Genomic DNA, 25,351 nt, shown 5'->3' with positions numbered 1-25,351 from the left:
TAGCTGCCATACAAACTGAACGATCGAAGCCAAGTGCTTGTATGGAAAACTTTTTCATTCCATCAGATATCTTAACGAAATTTGGAATGGATTATTTTCAAAGACAGTAGTGCAATCTCCGAAGAAAGTGTTCAGATCGGATCACTATAGCATATAGCTGCCATACAAACTGAACGATCGCAGCCAAGTGCTTGTATGGAAAACTTTTTCATTCCATCAGATATCTTAACGAAATTTGGAATGGATTATTTTCAAAAGACAGTAGTGCAATCTCCGAAGAAAGTGTTCAGATCGGATCACTATAGCATATAGCTGCCATACAAACTGAACAATCGAAATCAAGTCTTTGTTTGGAAAACTTTTTCGTTTGACGAGATATCTTCACGAAATTTGGCTTGGGTAATTATTTGAGGCAGTGGTACAATCACTGGAGAAATTGCTCCGATCGGATCACTATAGCATATAGCTGCCATACAAACTGAACAATCGAAATCAAGTCTTTGTTTGAAAAACTTTTTCGTTTGACGAGATATCTTCACGAAATTTGACATGAATTGTTGTGAAAGACAATGGACAAATCTCCGAAGAAATGGTTCAGATCGGATCACTATAGCATATAGCTGCCATACAAACTAAACTTTTGTATTTGTGAAGGGTATATAGCTTCAGTGCAGCCAAACTTAACTTTTTTCGTCTTTCTTATTCTTGCTTCAGCTACTGCTGGTACAAACTATGCGTCGGATTATCCTAATGTTGGCTGCGCATGTGTTTGTGTGTTCCTCTAGTGGCCTGGTCGCCTGCCTGCCCACGTTTTGCCTTGATTCATTGTTGATGTTGAGCAGATGGACTGTTGTTGTTATTGCACTGATTGCTGTTGTTGTCATGTACCCTTGTTGTTGTTGTTGTTGTTATTTTTTCCCCTGTTTTTGTTGTTTCCTTTGCTTTTGTTGTTATTGCATTTACTATTGTTGTTGTTGTTGCTGCCGCTATTTTGGTTGTCTTGCCGCCGGCAGTCATTGATTGCTATTCACTTCCTTGTACTACACACCTACATACGCACACACACACACATTTAAACGGCGTACCTACATGTAGTGGCCGGCGTGTGTACTTAGCCACAAGGAAGGAATGGGCCTCTCTACATTGTAGGCTTTCTATTATGGCTCTTCATGCGCTGCCTTCAGTTGCATATTGCACGTGCCTTAGTGAACATACTCGATACTAGACTGGCCAACGCATAACCATAACGGTTTGCCGCGTGCAAATATTCGCTTACCGATAATCGCGAGCGTGTGATTTAGTAATAGCTGCGCATAACAACAACAACAAACAATAGAAAAAACAGTTTTAACACCGAAAATCAATTTGCCATTGGAATTGTGCATTTTATAGCCATTTGAGGCTGGCAAATTGCTTTCGAGTGTGAAAAGATATTCGCATTGAGTTGTCGCCGCAGCAGCGGCATAATGGTCGCCGGCGATGGAGGCACACTTATTGTGCAGAATGCACACCTAAAGCAATCACTGGCGGTAAGCGGGGGTGAAAGAGTGTTTGTAGTGTTTTTTTTTTGAAATTTATAAAAAAAAAAATAATAAAATTATTTTCTTAAAAAAGAAAAAAAAAAAAATATTAAATAAATATAATATATAAATAGAAATATATTTATTTTTATGAAAATAGAAATGGGCATTTATAAAAAAATATTAACACAATTATTTTCTTAAAAAAGAAATATAAAATATACATAAAAAGATTTATTTTTATAAAAATATTTTTGTGAAATAGTTTTTTTAACAAAATTTACTGAAAGAAATTTGTTGTGCAAAGCAGTGTGTTTAAAAAGAATATAATATTATATTCTTAGAAAATATATACATATATATTTGTACTGATATGTACAGCAATATTTTTTTTAAGAAAATATTTTTATAAAAAAAATAATTTTCTAAATACCTCCTAAAAATTTGTTACATAAAGTTATTTTTTTAAAAGAGGAATATATGTAAATTTATAATTTTGAATATATTTTTATAAAATATTTTTTTTTTATAAAATTTTCTCAAATAAATTTGTTGTGTAAAGTTTTTTCGTAGAATTTCTTTAAAAAAAATTTGCTGAATTTAAAGTGTTTTTGTAGAAATTTTCGTTTATAAAAAGAAAATCATATAATTTTTTCTGAAATTGAAATAATAAATTATTAAAATTATTTTCTTAAAAAAAAATATCGTTTTAAACGAAATTTACCAAAATAAATTTCTTGTTTAAAGTTTTGTCTTAAAAAAATTTTGTTAGGAAAATTTGTCGAAAAATTATAATTAATTATAATTAAAAACAGGAAAAAATTGGTATTGTTTTTTAATATTTATTAAACATTTTCTAGAAAAATTTTATTACTTAGAATTTTAAGAATATTTAAATATTATATTTATTTATGTATGTATGTATATATTTTTAAAATACATTTTTTTCTGTGAAACTCAGTTTTTCTAAGAAATTTCTTTAAAATAAATTTTATTAAAAATCAGAGAAAACATTTTTTGTTAAAACAAGTACTTGGCTACCATTTTTAATTAAATAAACGACAGGAAAAATTACAAAAAAAAATAGAGAACATTAAAGAAATTAAAAAAAAATGGTAGCAAAATAATTTTTTATATGCATTTTATTTAATCTTTTAATTTTTATAAAAAGTCATATACAAGGTTTTTTTTCTCCATTTTTTTGTATTTAAATTTTTTAAAAAGTCATATACAAGTTATTTGTTTAAATAAAAATTAAATTATTTTTTTACAATTTTTTTTGTATTTAGATTTTTTTAAATAAATTTGAAAAATAATTCAAAAATTTTTATATATACATTTTTTTAAGTTAAAAACCTACATTTTACATTAATTATTTTTTATAAAATTAATTTAAATTATTTTTTTTTTTTTAATTTTTTAATAAAAATCATATACAAGTTATTTGTTTAGGTTAAAACTATTTTTTCTTTACTTTTGTTTTTTTTATTAATTTTTGTAAATCATAAAAATTTTTTTTTTGTATAAAAACTGTTTTTAGAAAAATTTTTTAATCATATTAAAATATTTTTTTTGTTAAAATATTTCTTTTTTTTAGTTCTTTTGAAATTTATTATTGTCATAAATTTACACAAAAAATAGTTATTTTGGGTCTTTGATACATTTCCCCCATTAAATAAATATGTGTTATTGTTGCTAACGCATTGATGTCTGATAATTTACTCAGTTTTGGCCACTCAGCGCTATTATAGAAACTTTTGGCGCTTATAAGCTTTAACGCGATTTCTGGCCAAAACTTAAACTGATTCAAGAAAACATCAATAAATTGGTTTTCAAAAACTAAGAAATGCACAGGTCAACATTCTAAAGCGTCCTCGCGTGTTTACATATGCACGTGCATATGTATGCATCACTGAAACATACATCCATATACACATACATATGTATGTATGTACATATGTACATCTTCGATCGTCTAAATCTTTGAAAAAATCTACTCGAAAGTGCAACTCACGCTGCAAACATGTGTTTCCGGGTTCAACAAACTGCTGAACAGAATTCTGAGCATTGCATTGAATTTCAATTGTACTAGACACACACACACACACATACATGCATGTATATGTGCACATACTATATCTTAAAATATTTATCCTTTTCGCTTTCGACACCCAGCACTCGGTCACTGTGTTTTTTGTTTGCTTAGAATTTTTGTTGTTTGCTTATAAGTTGCTGCTGTTGTTTGCTTAGAATTTTTTGTTATTGCTTGCTTTAATTTTTTCTTGTTTGCTTTTTTCTTATCTGCTGATTGTACAAGTGTTTTCTGCTGCGTTTGCTCTCACAAATATATTTCGACTGACCAAGTGACTTGGTTATTTACATTAATCTGCTACTGTGCGTTTTCTACGCTGCGTCAAAAAAGTATGCGTACAATGTGTTGTAATTATTTGATCGGTTGAAGTTAATAGGAGGAAATTTTAAGCAAATAATTGAATGAAATTGAACTAAAAAAGTAAAAAAAAAATAGTTTGTAAAAATATTAGAAAAATTAATAAAAAATTAAGAAAATTAAAAAAAAAATTAATTAAAAGAATTTGGTTAAAAAACAAAAAAAACAAATTTGCAAATATATTATGAAAAATTTAGAAAAAAATTGAGAAAATTAAATTTAATTAATTAATTAAAAAAAATAAAAATAATTAAAGAAATTAAATAATAAAAAACAATTATAAGAAAATTTGCCAAAAAACTAAAAAAAAAAGTATTTGCAAAAGTATTAAGGGTGAAAACTAGAAAAAAGTAAAAAAATTAATCAAAACTTAGAAAAATTAAAATTAAAAACAAAAAGAGAAAGAGAAAAAAGTAAAGTAAATTTACGATCTCTGATAGTTTAAAATAAGAAACAGTTATAAATTGAAAAAGTACAAAATTCACCCTACAAGAAATACTAACAATTTGAGCGGTAAAAGTTAATAAGAGGAAATTTTAGGCAAACATTTAATTTATTTAAAATTTTACGAAGAACCCAAAAAAATATTTTGCAAAAAGATTAGAAAAGATTTAAAAAAAAATAGGTAAAATTAAAAAAAAAACATAAATTAAAAAATTAGAAAAATTATAAAAAAATTAAAGAAATTAAAAAAAACAATTAAAAGAAATTTAGCTAAAAACTAAAAAAAAATATTTTGCAAAAATATTAGAAAAAATTAAAAACAAATAGGTAAAATTAAAAAAATAAAAGATAAATTAAAAAATTAGAAAAATTATACATAAATTTAAAAAAATTAAAAAAAAGACAATTAAAAGAAATTTAGCTAAGAACTAAACAAAAATATTTTGCAAAAATGTTAGAAAAAATTAAAAAAATTAGGAAAAATTAAAAAAAATTTAAAAAAATTAAAACAAAACTTAAAAAAAAATTTAAAAAAATAAAAAACTTAAAAAAAATTAGAAAAAAATTAAAAAAATGAAGTAAATTAAAAAAATATATTAAAAAAAAAATAGTTTCGTTTAAAATATAAATATTATTAAAATTTTGAAAAATCGAAAAAAAGAAAATAGAGGAAATTAAAAAAAAATTAACAAAACGTTCACTAAAATGAAACAAATATATTATGAAAAAATTAATTAATTAAAGCCCAGGTTATTTTGACGGTATTAAAATCCGAACTAAGTTGAATTTTTTTGTGTATTATGTTTATTTCAAAGATAAGAGCAAAGCAATCTCATTGATTCATTCAACAGCAAAGCAATGAAAAATGTTATAACCGGTTATTAACCCTTATTAACAATAAAAACAAAAAGTAGTCCTGTAGCTAATTTTTATATTTTTGGTTATTGTAGCGGTTGAAAATCTGTAGCTAACTCTTTCCTGAAGTTATTTCGAGAAATGATGCCGAGTTGACACACCATGACCGGATAACAATCCGATACGTTCCGTTTACTTAGACCCGTTTGACGTGAGAACCCAATTTCTAATTGTTTCTCGAATGATGTTATGACATAGACCCGTTTAATCTCAAAATATACATATGTTATATATCTGTTCTGAACCCTTTGTGTGATAATTTTAGTCTACGAATGGACATTTAGACGATTTTCTAAGAGCTTATCCATCAAACCTAACTAAGTACCTAACCTGCAAATTCATTTTTTTTTTTCCATTTTCTCTAAGGAACCAGTCGTCAAACATAGTTTAAGATTTTCTTTCCATTTTCACATTGCAACCAGTTTCACATTTCGGGATTTAAATTATCCCGAAACAAAGTTTAACGATTTCCTTAACAAATCCATTCTAACTATCTCATGAAGACACAATAAATCTAAGGTTGCGGTGCAATCCTTTATCCTAGACTACCTCCTCTCAAAATCTATATTTCCTACTTACACTTGTGAAACAATAATTTTAGTAAACAAACAAATGCGCACTTAAAATAGTCTTGCGATTTCTGAGAACCACGCCAAGTGAGAAAAAATAAATATTTATATAATAACCAAAAAATTTGAATAACAAAAACAAAATGAAAATGATTGACTTTAAACAAAATCCGTTTAAAATGAAAATCAAACCGTTGAGTAATGGCGAGAATCGCACAGGACGTAGCTGTTTGCGAGCACGTCTCGTCTTTCGCTGGAAGACTTGGGTATGCGTATCTACAAAACTCACCACCAACCCAACATACATAAGTTCACCACTGTACTTAAAATATATAAATTTAACACAAAATTAATTGCTTTCTCCAACTTTTTTGTACTCTTTACAGGCTGAGCTCTCCGATGTGCTGCGTAAACGCAATCGCCATCGTCAGGATGCTTCCGAAGAGGATCTGGGACTGCCACGCAGTCCAGCTTCACCACAACGGCGCGTCGAACGCACCACACAGCGCACTCACTATGCCAATAGCAAGCACACAACCACAGCCACATCTTCCACCGCCACCACCACGGGCGGCAATCACAGTGAAGTGTCCTCGTTGAGTTTGCTGAGCATGAATAGTGGTGATGGCGATGAGCTATTCACCGCATCCACCGCAAATAATTCCACAATTAGCGCCAAAGAATTTGTGCAGGAACGTTCGTTGACAACAACATCGTCGACGGTGAGTGGACGCAGCATAACACGCTCTTCCACCGTGTCGACCACATCAGTGTCCTCGGAGATTTATCGACACTCGTCGAGCGGCAGTTTGGCCAGCGACACGAACCGAGACGAGCCGGATTTGTTGGGTGCGAAGTATCAACGTCTGTCACATTCGGCTGCCAAGCATAAAATGGCTCTACGTCCGGCTAAGAAGAAGGGACCGAGTCGTCTGCACCGGCGTACGCTGGAGGTGAGTGATTTTGGTGAAGTTTAGAGTAGAAGACGCGCCTAATATGTAAGATAACGTTAGCAAGGCAATGCAAAAACGGTTCGTGAGCGAATTCCGTTCATTCAATAGCCTAGGGAAGAATTTTAGCTTAGCATAAATACATTTGGTACCAAATGGAGGCCATATCGGTTAATAAGATTATAATTTCCAAACTTCGTTTTGTTCGATAAATTGCAGTAGTCTCGAGTAATGTTACCAAGAGGGTGCGAAATCGCTTCGTGAAGCTAGGTTCGGTATATTATATTTAACGTTAGATCGATTTCCGTTCGTCCGAGTCCTAAGTATTTGGTACCAAGTAGACGTCGTATCGGTTAATAATATTACAGTTTCCGAACTACTTATTCGATAAATTGCAGACGTCTCGAAGTACTTATTAATATTCCAATGCCTTCGAGCTCTGAAAGTGTCTAATACAGTCGGTATCATCCGGGCTTAACTTTTCCTTACTTTTTGTATATATAATTTCAACCCTCTCCATTATTTTCTGCAGACCTCAATACCCGAAGCCAATGAAGATAGCCTCAGGTTGGCTAATAATACACTACTGGACATAAAAGGTAAGAATTTATTGAAGACTTGTTCGACTTCAAAGACTAACGTTTTCCAAGTTCCAGCAGAACACGACATCAAAGCCAAAACACGCTCTCTACCGCCTAGCGTTAATACTAAAGTATTAGATCAACATGCTGTTGAACCGAAAAAGGTGGCATCACCTTCGAAATCGAAAACGAAATCTACAAACGCCAGCAATGAGCAAACAGTAAACGTTAAGCGCTCGAAAATCGAGAAACATGAAAGAAGTAATGATGGTGGCAAACTCACCACTAACACAACAACAATTACCACCACTAGCAGCAGCAGCAGTAGCGGTTCCATAACGGCTGCCACCAATCTATTTGGCTTGCGCACGTTGACAGCGAAGGCAACGGCGCTCTTCGAGCCACCACAGGAGTCGTCCACCGATCCAACACCCAGTGAACAGGAATTGAAGAGAGAGAAGGAACGTGAGAAACTCAAGGAAAGGAAAAAGAGAAGATGAAAGAGAAAGACAAAGACAAAGAGAAGGATGCCGCAAGTACACAAATGGAGACCACAGAGAGTGGTTTCCTGCGACGACTCATACAACGCAACTCGAAGCGTTCGACCACGCGCAATAACAACAACAGCAGCAGCAACACTCCTAACAGCGTGCCGGCCGCCGAGGAAAAAATGGAACTGAGTCAAAGTGAAACGGATGCCAAAACTAAAATGCAGGTTTCCACCTCGTGTTTGGATATGAAGCCGACACCCGAGCCCAGTTTGACCAAATTAGATAAATCACGTAGCGCCTTGAGCTACGAACAAAATATCGAAGAGACACGTAAGGACATTAAACGTGAAATTTTGGCTGTCGGCAGCACCGGCTTGAATGCCATGCTGAACGCGCATAATTTGACAGCACACAGTAGCAGCGCCAACAACGTCAAGGAAGCCGCCGCGACAACCTCGCCACCGAAACCGAAATCGGGCGCGGCAGCACGCCAACGCTACATGCCGCAGGACATCGGCTCGCTGGAACGCAAGGTGACCACGAACGCCAACATCACAGCACACGACTCGTATGCTAGCAGCACGAGCAGCCTACTCTCCAAGAGCTCACAGCAAGAGATATTCCAATCCACTTCGATTATACGTGAAATTACCGCCTCACAGGCATCCAGTGTGAATTCGCTGAGCAGCGTCAGCAAATTGTCGGAACATCACTATGAGAAGAAACCGAAAATAGTTGGACTCAGCGCTTTTCAGCAAAAGATCTCACGTTCCAACGATTCGGTGGTACGTTACGCCGCCAGCAATGGCAGTAACGCGCACTCCACCAGCTCGCTGGACGCCGCCGACGAAACGCACGCGTACAGCAGCCAAGAACAGAAGCAACGAAAAGTTGTGGAGAAATCGCGCAGTTTTCGCACCTACCAAGAGGATGCGTATGCCACGCCCACCGCGATGCACAACAACATGCCCAGTTTGCCCGATTTGACGTTGAATTTGCGTGTGCCCTACAATGACTTCGCACACAACGCCAAGGATCATGCCGAGCACGGCGCTTTGGATGCGGAGCTGCAAGGTGATAAAGCGACGCGCGCTACCACACCGCGCACTGAGTCTGCTGGCAATTTAACTACCACGAGCAGCAATTATAATTTTACAAAAAATATTGTGGTGAAGAGTACGCCAAGCAAAACGGTTACGCCAGACGAGTCCAACAAGGGTGACTTACTTGTGAAATCGCCATTCATCAATGTATTGCGCAAACCAACGAGCACCACCAGTTTGGAGGAGAAACCACTTGTGGTTACTGTGAGCGCCGCCAACAGCAACCGAAAATCTGTTGAGCAGATAAATACGCCCAAGCCATCGCCCATCTCGCTCGTCACTGTGGTGCCGCCTGCAGCGGAAGTGTTGAAGGCCGAGCAGCAGCTGCGTCCGAAAGTCTTGCATTTGCGGGATTCGAATGCGAGCCTGGATACGTCCACCTCCACGGACGACCCGAAACTCACGCCCACAACAGCGGCGGTACCGTTGCGCGAGAAGAGCAAGCTGAAGTCTAATGTGGCGGTGGCTAATGTGCGCAACTCCATGGATGTTTTAGCAGCAAATGCCAAAGATGTGGAGCGCAAATCGGCGCCAGCACCGGTGGTGCAGAGCGCCAAGGCGCAAAGCGTCAAGACGACGCGTCGCAGCACCAGTTTGTTGGACAGCCCGCCGGCGCACAGCCAAAGCGGCAATGAGGAACGCGGCGGCGCAGTTAAAGTAAGTTTAACTTGTATTTAATATAATAATTTTTGATTAAGTGTATCTTTTCACAGTTGCATGAGTCGACAAGCGGCAGCAGCACGCCGAACGACGATGGCGTGCCGGAGTTCATGCGCATACAGTTGAATCGCGTTGATCCCGCGCGCATTGCTAAGAGCGCCAATGTGGTGCTGGCCAAGAATGTGCGCGAGCTGCAAACGCCTACACAACAGCAGCAACAACAACAAACAGAAGCACAGCAAGTGCAACAAGAGAAGCAGCAGCAGCCGCAACAGCAACAACAAGTGACCAAAGAGGCTAATAACGAGCGCAACAGCAATTTGGAGGAGCTCAGCTTGCGCCGCTTGAGCAACGAGAGCGTGGAGATTATCGAGAAGCCCTCACCCAATGAAGCCGACAAGCAGAAAACCATATTCGATATGAGCCAGAATCACAGCAGCAGCAACAACAACAATAAATCGCCAACTAAAATGCATGTGGTTGTCAGCGCGCTGCCGCCAAGAAGTCCCGTGAAGAAACAACAATCGATTGTTACGCTGTCACCAACTACACCGACCACACCAACAACACCGATAACACCAACGGCAACTGACGTCGACGAAAGCGCATTGCTGCGCATGAAAACGCCATCAGATACGCCCGCTGACGCGGCAACGCTGAGCGCCAAAAAGTTATCGTTGCAAGAGCGCAAGCGCTTATTCATGAGCGAGGAGAAATTGAAGACGGACAAGCGCATTGAGGAGTTGCGCAATGAGCGCAAGAAATCCATTACAGAGGAAGTCTATCGCAAATCATTTGCCAAATCGGAGGAGAAATTGGAGACGAGCGAAAAGGCGGCGACCGACAATGTGGTCATGCTGCGCAAGAAGTCCTTCTGCGCCACCACGCAAGCGGGCGCGCCGACCAACGGCAATCGCGACGATGCGACGCCGGAGTTGATGAAGGTTTTCGCGCGGCGCTCATTGAAAATCAAAGATGAGGACATCAACGCGCTTGCCGACAAAATACAAGTGGGCAATGGCGGCGGCGGTAGCGGTAGCGGCAGCGGCGCCAAGAAATTCGTGGCGGCGCAGCAGAATGTCGACAGCGACAAGGAGAATCAGTCGGCGAGCGAGGAGAAACTGGACAAATTGCCGAAATTGGAGGCGTCCCACGAAATGCAAAGCGGCAAATTGACGAATGGTGTCAATAATCGCAATTCGCTGGCAGATTTTCGCACGAAAAGCGTTATTGGCGGCGCGTCACATACGAATGGCTTAAGCGTGCATAATAACAATAATAACAATAACAACAACAATCACACTGCCGCAAATAACAGTAATAACAGCACCACCGGCATACACAGCGTTAACAATACCACCGTCAACAATGTCAACAGCAGCAACAACGGCATCACCAGCGGCGGCGGCGGCGTCGGCAGCGCCAATAACCGCAGCTTCCTGCCGCCCATCAAAGTCGCCGGTTTCCGCGCCATACCCATCGAGCGCAACAACAGCGTTAGCAAAATCTTTCCGACCACTGCGTCTGAAACTCTAAACAACAACAATAATAACAATAGCAACAGCAACAATTTGAATAACAACAATCACCATCAACAGCAACCACAGCTAAATGGCAAAGCGCACGAGCGGCAATCGTTGAACATCAAAGCGCTTGAGAGCAACAGCAGCGGCAGCAGCAGCAGCATGAATAGTTCGACGAGCAGCAGCAGCGCGCTTAGCAAGACAATCGAGCGCTCGGCAACGGTTAGCGAATTTAAGGGTATACATCAGCGGCGCGCCGAGTGGGAGCAACGCGCCAAGGAGGCGCTGAAGTAAGTGTAGCAAGAGAGTTGGCAACGCGCTTGTATGCAGTGTGCTGGTGAGCAGCGAAATATGTGCGAATATAAGAAATGAAAATGCCGGCGCAGCAAATGAGGCGCCAAGCGAATTGCACGAACGCGCCAAAATAGCAAAAACAAATGAAATATGTGTACGCATGCTGGTGTACATGGGAAAAATTGACAGTGACTTGGCGCATGCGCATGCGCATGCTTTTCGAGCTTATTTGCATTTTCTGCAACATTTAAGTACTAAGTTTTAATTCAACTTTCTTTTCCATCATACAAAATTATGCCGTAAAGTTGTAAATGTTACTAACAAAATCTAATATAAGCAAAAACAAAAAATACTAAAATGCTAAGAAATATGTATGAAATTTTCTAAGTGGTCGTTAATGAGTTGGCGGTTTGAACAAAAGCGATGATAAAGGTGAAAATTGCGAATGTGAGGGGTGTGGTCAACGCTTAAATTGCAAGTTTGGTCATGTTACTCGTTGGTTAGTCGAAAAAGTCTTTTCGTACATCTATTGACAAAATACGAAAATACTTCTTCGACTACCCTAAAAATTGAAATATAAATGGAAAGGCGAGAAAATTGTGTTGAAAATTATTGAAGTAGGCAACAGTTATTGAGAAAGCGCTTAGTTAGATGTGAGAGCGAGAAGGGTATAGTGTTGTTAGAAAATAATGAGCAAATAGTAAATAAAATTAGCTGAGCGTGTAGTGCAACAGTGTCAGAGATAGCGAAATCATTGCAGCTTGTTGCATATGTATGTGTATGAAACTAAAAATAATTTATTGCAACATTTCGAATTTTTATTTATAAAATTTTTTCTACGCAATAGATTTTTTAGTAAAAATTTTACATTTCGAAATTTTTTTACCAATTTTTTTCTTTGTAATAGATTTTTGAGTAAAAATTAAAAAAAAAATTAATTAATAATTGAAAATTTCGTATTCTTATAGATTTTTTCGTAATATATTTCTGACTAAAATTTTTTATTTTCAATTTTTATTATGATTTTTGTCATTTAATTTTTTTTATTTATAGTTTTTTTTTGGTTTATTATAGATTTCTGACTAAAATTTTTTATTTTCAATTTTTGTTATGATTTTTTTATTTAATTTTTTTCTTATTTATAGCTTTTTTTTGGTTTATTATAGATTTCGTACTAAAATTTTTTATTTTCAATTTTTATTATGATTTTTTTATTTAATTTTTTTCTTATTTATAGCTTTTTTTTGGTTTATTATAGATTTCGTACTAAAACTTTTTGTAGTTTTGCAATTGTTTCTAGAATTTATTTATGACTTTTTGCTAACGATATTGAGATTTTGAAGATTAAATTGCCAATTTTACTTACAACTTTTTGTTATTTCATGTTAATTTTTGTTATTAATTTCGTTAATTTCTTTTTTAAATATTATTTATATATATTTTTTAATTTTCCTCAGTTTTAATTATTATCTGGTTTTTGTGTTTAATTTTTTTAATTTTATTTTTTCTAATTTTCAGTTCTTTTCATAAATTTTATTTATTTTAAATATTTGTTAGGTTAAAATTTTTTATTTTTTAAGTTTAATTTTTGTTTTATTTCAAATTTTAATTTTTTTAATTGTTTTACTTTTTTAAAATAAAATGAAAAAATATGTTTTAATTTAAAATTTTCTTAAGTTGTGTTTTTTTTATTTTAAATTTCAAATTTTCTGTTCTCTTCATAAATTTTATCTTATTTTAAATATTTTTTGATTTTATTTTTAAATAATAAAAAACTACGTCTAAATGCTAAAAATTTAGTTATTGAAAAATTATAATTATGTAATACTGACCTTTTTAAAAGAATCTGTTTTAAAAGTTGTGTGAACTTGAAAAAGCTGACAGAAAAAATCATTGCAAACATTCCGCTTAAGATTTTCCAACTCATATTTTTGACAAAGAAATTAAAAAAAAAAATATTATTATTTGCTTTGCTTACTTTTATAATTGATTTTATATACTTTTTTAATTTTACGTAATTTTTTGTTTTTAATTTCATACAAAAAAATCTAAATCCAAATTTTACTTATCTTTTTATGCTTAAGTCTTTTAAGGCTTTTTTTCATGTCAACAACTTTTTTAATTAATTTTTTAATACAAAAATTTTTTTTTTAAATCTTTTTTTATTGTAAACAATATATTTTTAATTTTTTAATCTAAATTTTTTTTTAAATTTTTTTCATCTAATTTTTTTTTTAATTTTTTTAATCTAAAATTTTTTTTTTAATTTTTTTAATTAAAACAATTCTTTTAAATTATTTTTTTTTAGGTAAAATATTTTTTTTTAATTCACTTTTTAATATAAAAAATATCTTCTTTTTAATTTTTTAATGTAAAAATTTTTTTTTGAGTAAAATAAATTGTTTTTGCATATTTTTCTCATCTGCTGTATTCAATTTGCACACACTGCCCTCAGCAAGATTTCGCTATGTCTATCAAAACTCTCTAAATGCGACTTAAAATCGGATATACTCTTACAATTACATATGTACATGCATACATACATACGATGTAGTTATAGAGTCAATGAATGTGTTAGTAGCAAACGAAGTGCTTTTTTAAGAAGCTTTAGCAAAGGTGTTAGATTGTGTAGATGTAATAGAGTAAATGTGAGGAAAAATTTATGAATTTACAAAAAACTTTTTTTTTTCAAAATAATAAAAAAACGTATGAAAAAATTCTTTTTTTCCAAAATATAAAAAAATAATAAATTAAATTTTTTTCTAAATATAAAAAAAATAATAAATTTATAAAAAAAAAATTATAAATTTATAAAAAAAACTTTTCCAAATATAAAAACATCAATAAATTTATGAAAAAAGAACTTTTATTTAGTATGAAAAGTTAATTAAATACTTTTTTTCTAAATTAAAAAAAAATGTATAAATTTATATAATATAAAAAAAACTGGTTTTCAAACTTAAAAAAAATAATAAAGTTATTATTATTTTTTCAATTATAAATTAATATTTTTTTTATTCTAATACTACTTTGTTAAGAGAAAAGCTGAATTTTGGACTATTGTTGCACCCTGCACATAAAAATTATAAATATTTGCTTTTAAATTTTTTGAAATAAGTTTTTTTTTGCTTATTTCCTGTTTTGTATCAAATCTACTTATCTTGCATTTTTATTGTTGCCACTTTTTGCTTTTTTGGAAAATATTAAACGAGAAACATAAAATTCTGTTATGTAAAATGCGTTTTTTTACTTTGGTATTATATGTTTGCAGATTTATATAATATTTAGTTGATTTTTGCTTAATTATATTAATTTTTGACTTACTAAATAAGATTTCGCTTTTTATAACCGCCTATTTGGTTTTATTAAATTGGGGCCTTTTTCATACTTACAAAACGAAATTGTATAGAGTAAATAAAAAATTAATATAATTAAGCCAAAATTAGCTTTTTGTTCATAGCCGATTTCTAAAGCATTTTAGTATTAATGATTTAGCTTAGTTAAAACCATGACTCGCTGTTCTCGTATACCTATTTTACTAACTATTACCACACGCTCTCTTTTTATCGTACTTTCTCTTGTTAAAATTTTGATCTACATAATTTGAAAAAATTAAATTTTTGTATTAACTTTTGTATTTATGTTTATTTCTTAGTATTGGCTTTAGTGCTATTTGTATTTGGAAAATAATTAAAAAAGATTGTTTTTAATTAATTAATTATAATTAAAATTTTTAAAAACTAATTTTAAATTTAATTTTTTATTTAATTTTTCATTTAATTTAATTTTTTAATTAAATTTTTTTTATTAATTTTTTTAATTTAATTTTTTTTATTAATTTTTTTATTAATTTTTTTAATTTTTTTAATTTTTTTTGTTAATTTTTTAGTATTGGCTTAAGTGCTATTTGTATTTGTAAAAAAAATTGTATTTAATTAATTCATTTTAATTAAAATTTTTTAAAACTAATTTTTATGTTAATGTCTTCAAATTTATTTTTTTGATTTGTTTAATTACAAATAAAATTTTTTTTTTTTAATTTTTGTAATTAAATTTCGTTTTAGTTTTTTATGTCTATTTCTTGGTATTGGCTTTAGTGCTTTTTGTATTTGTAAGTAAAATTAAATTGCTATAATCGCGTAAGCGGTGTCTACGCCAATTAAGTAAAATTAAAAAGAAAATTAATTAATTAATTCTAATTAAAATAAAATTGTAATTAATTAATTGTAATTAAATTTTTTTTAACTAATTTTAAACTTATATTTTTTTAATTAATTTTTTTTAAATACTTATTTGCTAAAAACATCGTTTTCAACTAATTAATTATAATAAAAATTTTTTCCAACTAATTTTAATCTTAAATTTTTTATTTAATTATTATAATTTTTTTATGAATTAATTTTTTTAAATTAATGAATTTTTTTTTTAAATTACAAAGTTAATAATAAATTAAATTTTTTCAAATACAAATTTTTTCTTTTTAATTTTTTTAGTGTATAAAAACAATATTTTCTAATTAAAAACAAAAAAATGTTTGATGCTTTATTAATTTTTTTAAATTTTAAATATTTTTAGAAAATTACATTGTATAATAAAACTATTTTTAATGCAATCCTACATGAAAAAAATAGAAAAATACTAAAATTAAAAAAAATAACAAGAAAAAAACTAAAAACGAAGTAGAGCACATTTGTTGTAATTGATTTAAGCATTGAAATTTGAGAATTAGAATTTTGCGAAATTCCAAAATTGCATGACTGTGAGTAATTAAGCATGTGGATTGATATTTTTAAGTCTAATTTACATAAACACTACACATATACATACATACATACATATACACATATTAAAAATAACTATTATATAACTCTCTATGGCACTTGGTTGCAACTATTGTTTAACTAAAAATATAAAATGCATATAAAACACACACACACATATATATAAATAACTGCAACTATATGCAACAACTAAACTAAAATCAGCAAAAATCAATTGCAAACGAAAACAAAAACAAAAATCAAAATGAATGTATTAAAACACTAACAATTTATCGATAATTTTAAGCGAGTTTAAACGCAAAATTGTAACCAAATGAAGTGAAACTGTATGTAAATCAATTGATTTCTCCAAATTTATTTAGATAAATCAACATAACTAAACGTACTATATATACATATATTACTATTATTACAATTACTATTATGATTATTATCATTATTATTACCATTATTAAAACAAAATATTTGTGTATTATAAAAAAGCAAAAAATTAAACAAATAAAATTTCATTAACTAAATGTAAATGACAAATTGTTTTAAAGGGTGTTTTTGGGATGTACAGCATTTCTTGCAGGCATAGCTGTCAAATCAGATGTCAAGGTGAATAACCGTTTTTGACATTTAATACAATATTTTCGATTTACTTGAGGAAATTACATATATCGAAAGGCTTGAACCAAGAAAAATACAAAAGAGGCATAGAGAGAGAAAGAGAAGAAGTGAATGAGAGAGAGACCACCGCAATGTTTAACGTACACACCTGGTGTGAAACTTTGAGAAATAAAACTAAAATTTCAAATCGATATCTCAAATAGTTTTCGTGTCAGGTTATATTCTGGATAAGTAGGAATTTAACCTGCTACAATATCCAGAACAAAGTTGCACTAGGGTCATTCTTGTTTTACGCGGAAACTCGTACTCTTGTTCTGCAAAGACTGGTGTTCGGGCTCCAAGTACGCCAATCACCGGGATGCTGTCAATAAAATTCTCAATAGCTTCACTGAAATGGCGTTCAGTTCATGTCGGAAATTGTTCCCATCCATAACTTGGTCGGGGTATTGTTCAAGTTCGTCCATATGTTGAAGTAATGTCCTGCTGATGTTCCTAGGAGGCGGCTCTGCTTCAAGCAGGTGACTGCAGCGATGGTTTCTACATCACTATTTAGATGCCTGATGGAAGATAGCAGGAGACAGCCTATTATAGTCCGGATTGCGGTGTTCTGACTAGTTAAAGACCGGCCGGCCGATTGTCTTGTATGCTGGCAGCAATGTTTCTTTGACCTCACTCCAAGTGCTGCCCGCTAGCGACTTGAGATCTTGTTGCGGCTCTGTACTTTTATAATAATCGCGTGTGTGTGCGGAGTTAAGGACTGCAAACAGTCGAATGTGACACCCAAAATTTTAGGGTTGTTTATAGTCGAAATTTTAGCATGAGATCCAGTCTGAACTCCTTCGTCCAGTTTGTGAATAAGGTGACCTTGGATTTGGCAGGGGAGAGTTTCAGGTTCCTTGCATCGAAGTAACGAAAAGCTTTAGGAGATAGGCGTCGAAAAAATACCATCAATACCATTGCCCGGCGTCATTATCGTACAATAATCTGCGAGGGTTGTGAGAGTTTCGAAATGTAGGGACTAAACATTAGCGATGAGAGGACAACATAACGCGGAGCCCCCTGTTTAATTTTCTCTAATTTTACCAAGGGCCAACAGGACTGATCCTGAAAGGAGCGTGGTTTGTTCAAAGTCCTCAAGCAGTGTTGTATGGTCAACTGTGTCAAAAACTTTTGACAAGTCCAACGCTACGAGAACAATCCTCTCGCAGAGGAGTTTCTATTAGAGCTATCTGGGAATTGTTCAAAACTGCCAGATGACGCTTATATTGATAAAAATCGATTTTAAAATCGATGGATCATTTTCTTGGTTGAAGCAACGATATGCTCACAATATTCTGACAAAATTTGAAGGGTAAGGGACGTCCAACGAAATTAAATTTGTTATAAAAAGAATCTAAAATTTTCGTGTAGATTTCATGAAGGTACGCTAATAAGACTCAGGTGCGCGGAAGACTTTGTTCAGCTTTTAGTTTCACAACTAAAGGAAAAAATAAAAGTAAATAAAAAATAAAATAATCACAAAATAAAAATAAATAATCATCGTGGGCGCCACATGAGTGCATTTGCATGTACCGTTAGTCTTGCCAAAACTAACTTTTAGTAGGCACAATTTTTCAATGTCGCTACTTCCAATTCTCTCATGGATTATTACTAATCTCCACACATTGCACAGACCATAAAATGGAAATTAGCAAAGCAAAACAAATTAAGCATCCGCGTATTTTTGATTTATTCATGGGGAAGCACTCTTAGCAAAGCATGACCATTCCATGACGCATACCCAACGCACTCGCGGCTAATTTGCTTTCCGATTTCCAATTTCAAAATGATTTTGTGTTTTTCTAAGACTTTAACACTAAAATTAACTTAAATTAAGCAAGTACATGTGTACTTTTGTATTTCTAAGTAGACACGCCAGGAGCTTTCTTTAGATCACATAGGTCTAGTGGTATACCTATACCATATGTTGTACATATAGAGGTGTGTGTATGGAAAAGTGCTCTAATTTATATTTTTAAATTTCGAGAGAAAAATAATTTGTCATTGTTTAGGTTTTTTTTTCTTCAAAGTTCATGCTTTTTCGCAGCGATTGGTGTATATAACCGTTGGAAGATTGATGGATTTGCCAATTTCACGCTCTCATTTTGAGACCTAAAACACTTATTACTCCAACAAAATTATTTAAAATGTATGTATGTATGTATATATCGTAGAAATTTTAAAATAACTTTTCATTAAGTAGATAATAATATAATATTCTAGAAGTGGATGTCACCCTAAGGATTTCAGAAAGCAAAAAATCAGACCAACTGTTCAACTGGGCTATAGAATATAGGTTAAGTGAATGAGAATTCTACCGGGACCTAAAGTCTATTGTGCCCAAGAATATAGATCTATATACGTTGTGAAAAAGAAGCCCAGGAGATGAGCAGAGAGAATATACATTAGATATAATCTATTCTCAATATAGTCGGGTCACATTATCAAGCCGGTCTTTTATGTGGTCAAAGACTGTAAACTCGGCAATCTTTCACAAAAGTTATTGAGAAATTCTGCCTTGAGAATATTTTCTGCATATTATTTTTTTTATTGGCTAGAAGTAGCTCTTCTTAATACCATGATTTTCGATGTTGTGTTTGTAGTAACGTTAGAAAACCGGATGTATTTTGGAGAAATGCTGCCGGCTTCACAGTCCTTCACCAGATAAAAATCCGGCTCCGTTCCGGCTACGTAGACCCGACTGTCGTGGGAACGGCATGTGTTTCGATCTACAACTACGGTTTTAATAAAGAAAAATTTCATTTCTTCGAAAAACAAAGGATGATTTCATAATATAAGACGACTCTGTACGCACCAAGAACGCTGTTTTATTGCTAGGATCTTAAGATAGGCATTTATATTGACGATTTGGAGGAAGAAAATAGTTTCGAGGCATGGAAGAGTACGAATGCACTGAAAAAATAGTGGAGGATTGAGTTTGGAGGAATCGTCCGCTGCTGAGGAAGGTACATAAGTCTTTGGTCTTTCAGCAGACATGCAGAAGTGTGTGCTAAACCTGTATTGGTATAGCTAGAATAATTTAAAAACCTTGCAAACCATCATTATTAGTTAGACACAGGCCTGCAGATAATAAAATAGCCGGGAATGGAGTAGCTGACGAGCTTGCCTGCTCTGCAACTCATACCATGAAAGAGCGGCGGTTAATCCCCACACCATAAAGGAGCTGCTCCGTAAGGAGGAAATAGTGGACAGGCTGAAGTATTGGCGACAACCCCAAGGCAGACCAAATTGCTAATGGGCGGTTACAACCTAAGAAGGTCAGGTAAACAATCTCCCAAGGAACAAATTCCGGCTACTTGTCGCATTCTAGACTGACTGCTATTAGCTCAAGAAGCACTTATTCAACATGAGTCTAGCATCTTGAAACTTCAGAGCACCTGCTAATAGACCGCACATCAATCTGTATATGCAGAAGTAGATCACATCACATCGCCTCAAATGAAAGTTATTAATTTGCTGGCGCTATGTGAGTCGCTGTGACTGAGAGGAGGGCACATTAGACCTTACGTCGCACTGCATTCTTTATATCTACATATTTATCTATCTATAGGTAACCATGCGATGGAGCTAAAAATCAACTTTCGAAGTTTTATCGGAGATGCGAAGTTGAAAATATGTACATATACCTCTCCACTGTCAAGCTTTCGCTAGACTGAGGTTGAGACATCACGGAAAGCACATCCTCGGCGCACCAGGCGAATTAGCTCGAATTAATATGAACCGTTTCAAGAAATTTGTGGCAGATTCAAGGTGCTTTATCTTTTTATGAAGGCCAAAATTCATCAATTACTCCTCTTGGATTTAGCAAGTGAACTCCATCTGGTATCGCAAAGGACCATACTGGTCTATACGTGGCTTATTGGTCTAACAGATTAACCTAACTTTACCTAACCTTTGGTTATTTATTAGAAGTGAGTTTCATTTGCATTGTCCTCGAGGCATTCAGCGTGCGAGGGGTCAGTTTCAAACCAGTGCTACTCCCTTGTTGCTCTTGAACGGCTGCTTGTTTTTGGCTTTTAGCAGCTTTCAAAACTTGTAGTTGTCTAGCCCGACCGCCTCGAGTTCATTATGTACTAGTATAAATATTTTTTCAGCCTTTGTCCGACATAAGCCATCAATTATTCAGCAATTACTCATATACTCTATATGCCCATCCATTACACGTTGCATGTTGCAAAGTGGTAATGGCATTTTAACAGCAGGATTTCTTATTTCTTTTGGTGCCCTGACCTCGTTAAAATTTTTCGCGAATTTGAGTTGAACCATTTGTTTATCTTAAGAGAAATTTTCCGGCAATATTTTTTTATTTACAAAATAATTATCAAAATATGCACACACATACTCGTGTGTAAATTTGTTTGTAGTTGTGTTGAGTGCATCAATTCGGCTTCGCCGGAATCTGATGATTGAATCGCTTTGTCAGACAAAGATTGTTTATTGACTTTGATGAGTTTATTCGTTACTTTGACTGCAATATGTAAAATAAGAATAATAGGAAGGTTTGCAGTGAAAATTTCGTGTCGATTTTCGAGACATGGAAGTCAAGTAAACTTCCATTGAAAATGCATTTATATTTTTAAGGTGTTTCTGGCATTCTTTTTCAAGTTAACACAACTGACCTCTAGCTTTATAACCCGTATATACATATGTATTTTACTCATATCCTCCCACACAGATACTCGATTTCGTCACTTCAAACTTGACCCTGTTGTTTGAAACGATCCACATATATTTTTGCTCTAAAAAAACTCTGATGACAACCTCAAGAAATTCAGCGTGGATTCAAGTGCTCATGAACTTTCTTGGAACAAAATAAATGGATATATTTATATGCACATATGTATGTTTGTATCTGTATTAGTATATAAAACTATACGCATTTTATTGGCAACAACTTAACAGCAAACTCAAAATTTATTTTTATGCGATGCCATCACATAATTATTACCGCGAAAATATATGTTCAATTCAACTATATATTTTCGCTATATTGACGCAGATATATGAAACGACACTTATGTATATACAAATTTATACACACGTCTGTGAAATGTGTAATTATAAATTTTATTAATAATGCGTTCACTGACAGTTCCAATGATAGAGAAAATCTGCCATTTTTTAGAATTTTCTATTGTTAATTTAAAATAAAATATAAAAAAACAACAAAAACAGCAACTAAACAATTTTTGCTCATTAGAACTTTTTTGTGTTTTTAGTTCACGCAAACTTTAAAATAAAAGTCAAAATAGGAATTCCAACAACAAAGGACTACACTTTATTGTACCCCTCAGTACTTTTTAAGGGTTTTACCTCCCAGAATAGTTAGAGAATTAAGAAAAATATATTTGGAAAAAGAGATAACAACAACAACAAATAAAATTTTTTGCTAGTTTGAAATTATGTGGATATATTCTTTTGCGTTTTCAATTCGTAGTAAACTATGATATTTGATAAAATAACTAAATAAATTTTTGAAAAAAACAAAAAAAATAGTAAAAATAACAAATTACAGACCAAAAGTTATTAAATTTTTGGGAAATACAATTTTTGGGTTTGAAATAAAAAAATTACAACAACAAAAGTAATTAACTTTTAGAAAAAAAATTTGTTAGTTAAAAAATTTCAACAACAAAAATAATTATTTTCGGAAAAACACAATAATATATTGAATTAAAATTAAAATACAACAACAAAAGTAATTAGATTAAAATATAACAATTTTTTGAGTTGAAATAAAAAATTACAACAACAAAAGTTATTACAATTTTGGAAAAACATAATTTTTGTAGTAAAAATAACAAACTACAACAACAACAAATAAACAAAATTTGTTATATGTATATTTAACAATTCTAGTTTTCTGGATTTTTAGCCTTCAGCAATAATAAAACCATAAAACCAAAATTTGAAAAAAATTTAAATATACAACAATAACACCAAATACCGTTTTTCTGCTTCCAATAAACACTTTTCATAATTAAGAAAATAAATAAATCAGGAAAAAATACAACAACAACAACATCAAAGCACTACATATTTTTGAAAAAAGTAAATTTTGAAATTTGAAGTTTTGAAAAAATATATTATGAAATTTTTGAAAATTTTAAAATAATATATATTTGGCAAATTTGATTTACAAAAGATTATTATAATTTGTAAAAATAAATTTATGAAAAAAAAACAAAATTTACAACAAAAACTAAAACTCATAGTTGTATGTACTTTTATGTATGTATATGTAACTATAAATTTTATTTTTTAGTCCTCTTACTCAGCAAACATTACTAATAAATAAAAATAACAATAGTTTTGAAAATATATATATATGTATGTATACTATAATATATATTATAATTACAACAACAAACCACAAATTATATTTATATATGTATGTGTGTATAGAAGACTTAAAAGCCAAAATGAAATATGAATCCAAAATTTATGTGAGCTGGCAGGCGATTGAGCGTTTGCGTATGCAAATAATATATGTATGTATGTATGTACATACATATGTATGTGTGTATGTTTGCATAGAAAATAAATAAAAATTGAACAAATAAAATAAATTTAAACTAAAATACTTGTTGAGTATCTTAAGAGGGCGTCAAGTGTTCATAAGGTTTACAAATTTCAACACTTGTATTTGAAAAGCCATAAAGGTCACGTAATTTACGAACTGAGTGCTTTATAGTATGTGCATACATTTGTAAAAATATACAAAAATATATAAATAAATAAAAACACATGTAATATAATTTTTGCCACAAAAATAGCACAACTTTTAAAATTGATTTGTAAATTTGGTTTTATGTTTGTAATCAACATCAACAATGTAAGCTTTGAAAACTTTTCTTAATTTTTTTTAAACATTTTTTTAACTTTTACCAAATTTTTTTTAGTAATTTTTCTAGACTTTTTTTTTTATTTTTTGAAGAATACTTTTTGAAAACTTGTAAAATTATTTTTGATTTTTTTTACATTTTTCAAAACTTTTACCAAATTTTTTTTAAATAATTTCTGAAAACATTTTTAAATATTTTTTTAAAAATAATTTTTGAAAACTTGTAAAATTATTTTTGATTTTTTTTTACATTTTTTAAAACTTTTACCGACATTTTTTTGTAAATAATTTTTGAAAACGTTTTTCAATATTTTTTTTTAAATAAGTTTTGAAAACTTTATAAATCTATTTTGAAAATTATCTCTGAAATTTTTTAAACAAAATTGTTTTAACATCAACAATATTTTTTTAAAGTTATTTTTTTGGAACTTTTTTTTTAATCTAAGTTTTGAAAACTTTTTTTAATTTTTTCTTGAAGATTTTTTGAAACTTTTATTTTTTAATAATTTTTAAAAATATTTTTTTAATATTTTTTGAAAATTTTTTTTTGAAATTTTTTTAATGGTTTTGGAAAATATTTTTCGGATAATGTCCTTTTTTTGGAAAATATTGTATGTATCTTACAAACTTTCTGGACAACTATTTTTTTGATTTATTTGAAAAATAATTTTTGGAAACATTTTATATATTTTTTGAAATATTATTGAAAACATTTTTCGACAATTTTTTATCAAAAATGTTTTTCGAAAAAATAATTTTTGAAATTTAAAAGCAATTTTGTAAATTAGAAACCTTTGGAAAATCTAATTAAAAAATAATTTCTTAAATTAGAAATTATTCTTAAATTAGAAATTATTTTTGAAAGTTTTTTTTTAAATAATTTTTCAAAACTTTTCTTTAATATTTTTTTTTAAATAATTCTTTCTGAAATCAAAAAAAAATGTTTTTGAAAACTTTTAAATATTTTCGAAAAAATTATATTTGAAATTTTGTTTGATTTTATTTCGACAATGTTTTCAAATTAGCTTAGCATATTTTCCATTTGTAATTTACTATTTTTAGCGGCATTGCTCATTAATTTTATTTGTTATATGCTTTGATAGTGTGTTGTCATAAACCTTTGACAAAATCGATTTAAATTGTTGCTATTTTTTGTTGCTGTATAGGTAAAGCTAAGAATATCTGGCAAGCGCCAAGTGTTTCAGCGAAAGTGACAATGTTTTGAGTAGGTTCAAAATTCCGCGAAAAAGAAAATTTATTATTTTTTTTATATTTCAGTTGGGACCAACGCACGCAACTTGGGTGTTCTTCAATATTCTGCGTTGGGTGATCCACATAATTTTCATTGAATTTCTTCTACTTTCATATTTTTAAGAAACTACTTAAGTATACCTTAGTAAAGAGATTTAAGTATTACAAACCAATTTTCGAGTAAATTGCGAATTTTATGATTAATGCTTTGCTTTGGAGAGTGTTAGTGTGGGACGGGTTCATTGAACCGACAGAAGAACACAAGCAGTTGTGTGCTTTTCAGATATGGCAAACGAGTCTACGA

At 31.6% G+C, this 25,351-nt stretch overlaps 1 protein-coding gene across 1 annotated transcript in view; it reads left to right on the top strand.

The window, feature by feature from the left end:
• The window catches only part of LOC126756965 (serine-rich adhesin for platelets), a 169,227-nt gene extending 156,758 nt beyond the window's left edge, over window positions 1-12,469 (top strand). Inside the window, 5 exon segments of the mRNA XM_050470496.1 lie at window positions 6,284-6,850; window positions 7,380-7,446; window positions 7,507-7,907; window positions 7,910-9,679; window positions 9,736-12,469. Coding sequence (XP_050326453.1) covers window positions 6,284-6,850; window positions 7,380-7,446; window positions 7,507-7,907; window positions 7,910-9,679; window positions 9,736-11,499 — 4,569 coding nt within the window. The 3' untranslated portion in view covers window positions 11,500-12,469.
• Window positions 12,470-25,351: the final 12,882 nt, after the last annotated feature.

The sequence above is a fragment of the Bactrocera neohumeralis genome, chromosome 4, assembly GCF_024586455.1.
Source record: "Bactrocera neohumeralis isolate Rockhampton chromosome 4, APGP_CSIRO_Bneo_wtdbg2-racon-allhic-juicebox.fasta_v2, whole genome shotgun sequence".
Taxonomy (NCBI): Eukaryota; Metazoa; Arthropoda; class Insecta; order Diptera; family Tephritidae; genus Bactrocera; species Bactrocera neohumeralis.
The sequence above is the reverse complement of the archived record's forward strand: the minus strand, read 5'-3'. Positions and strand labels throughout refer to the sequence as shown.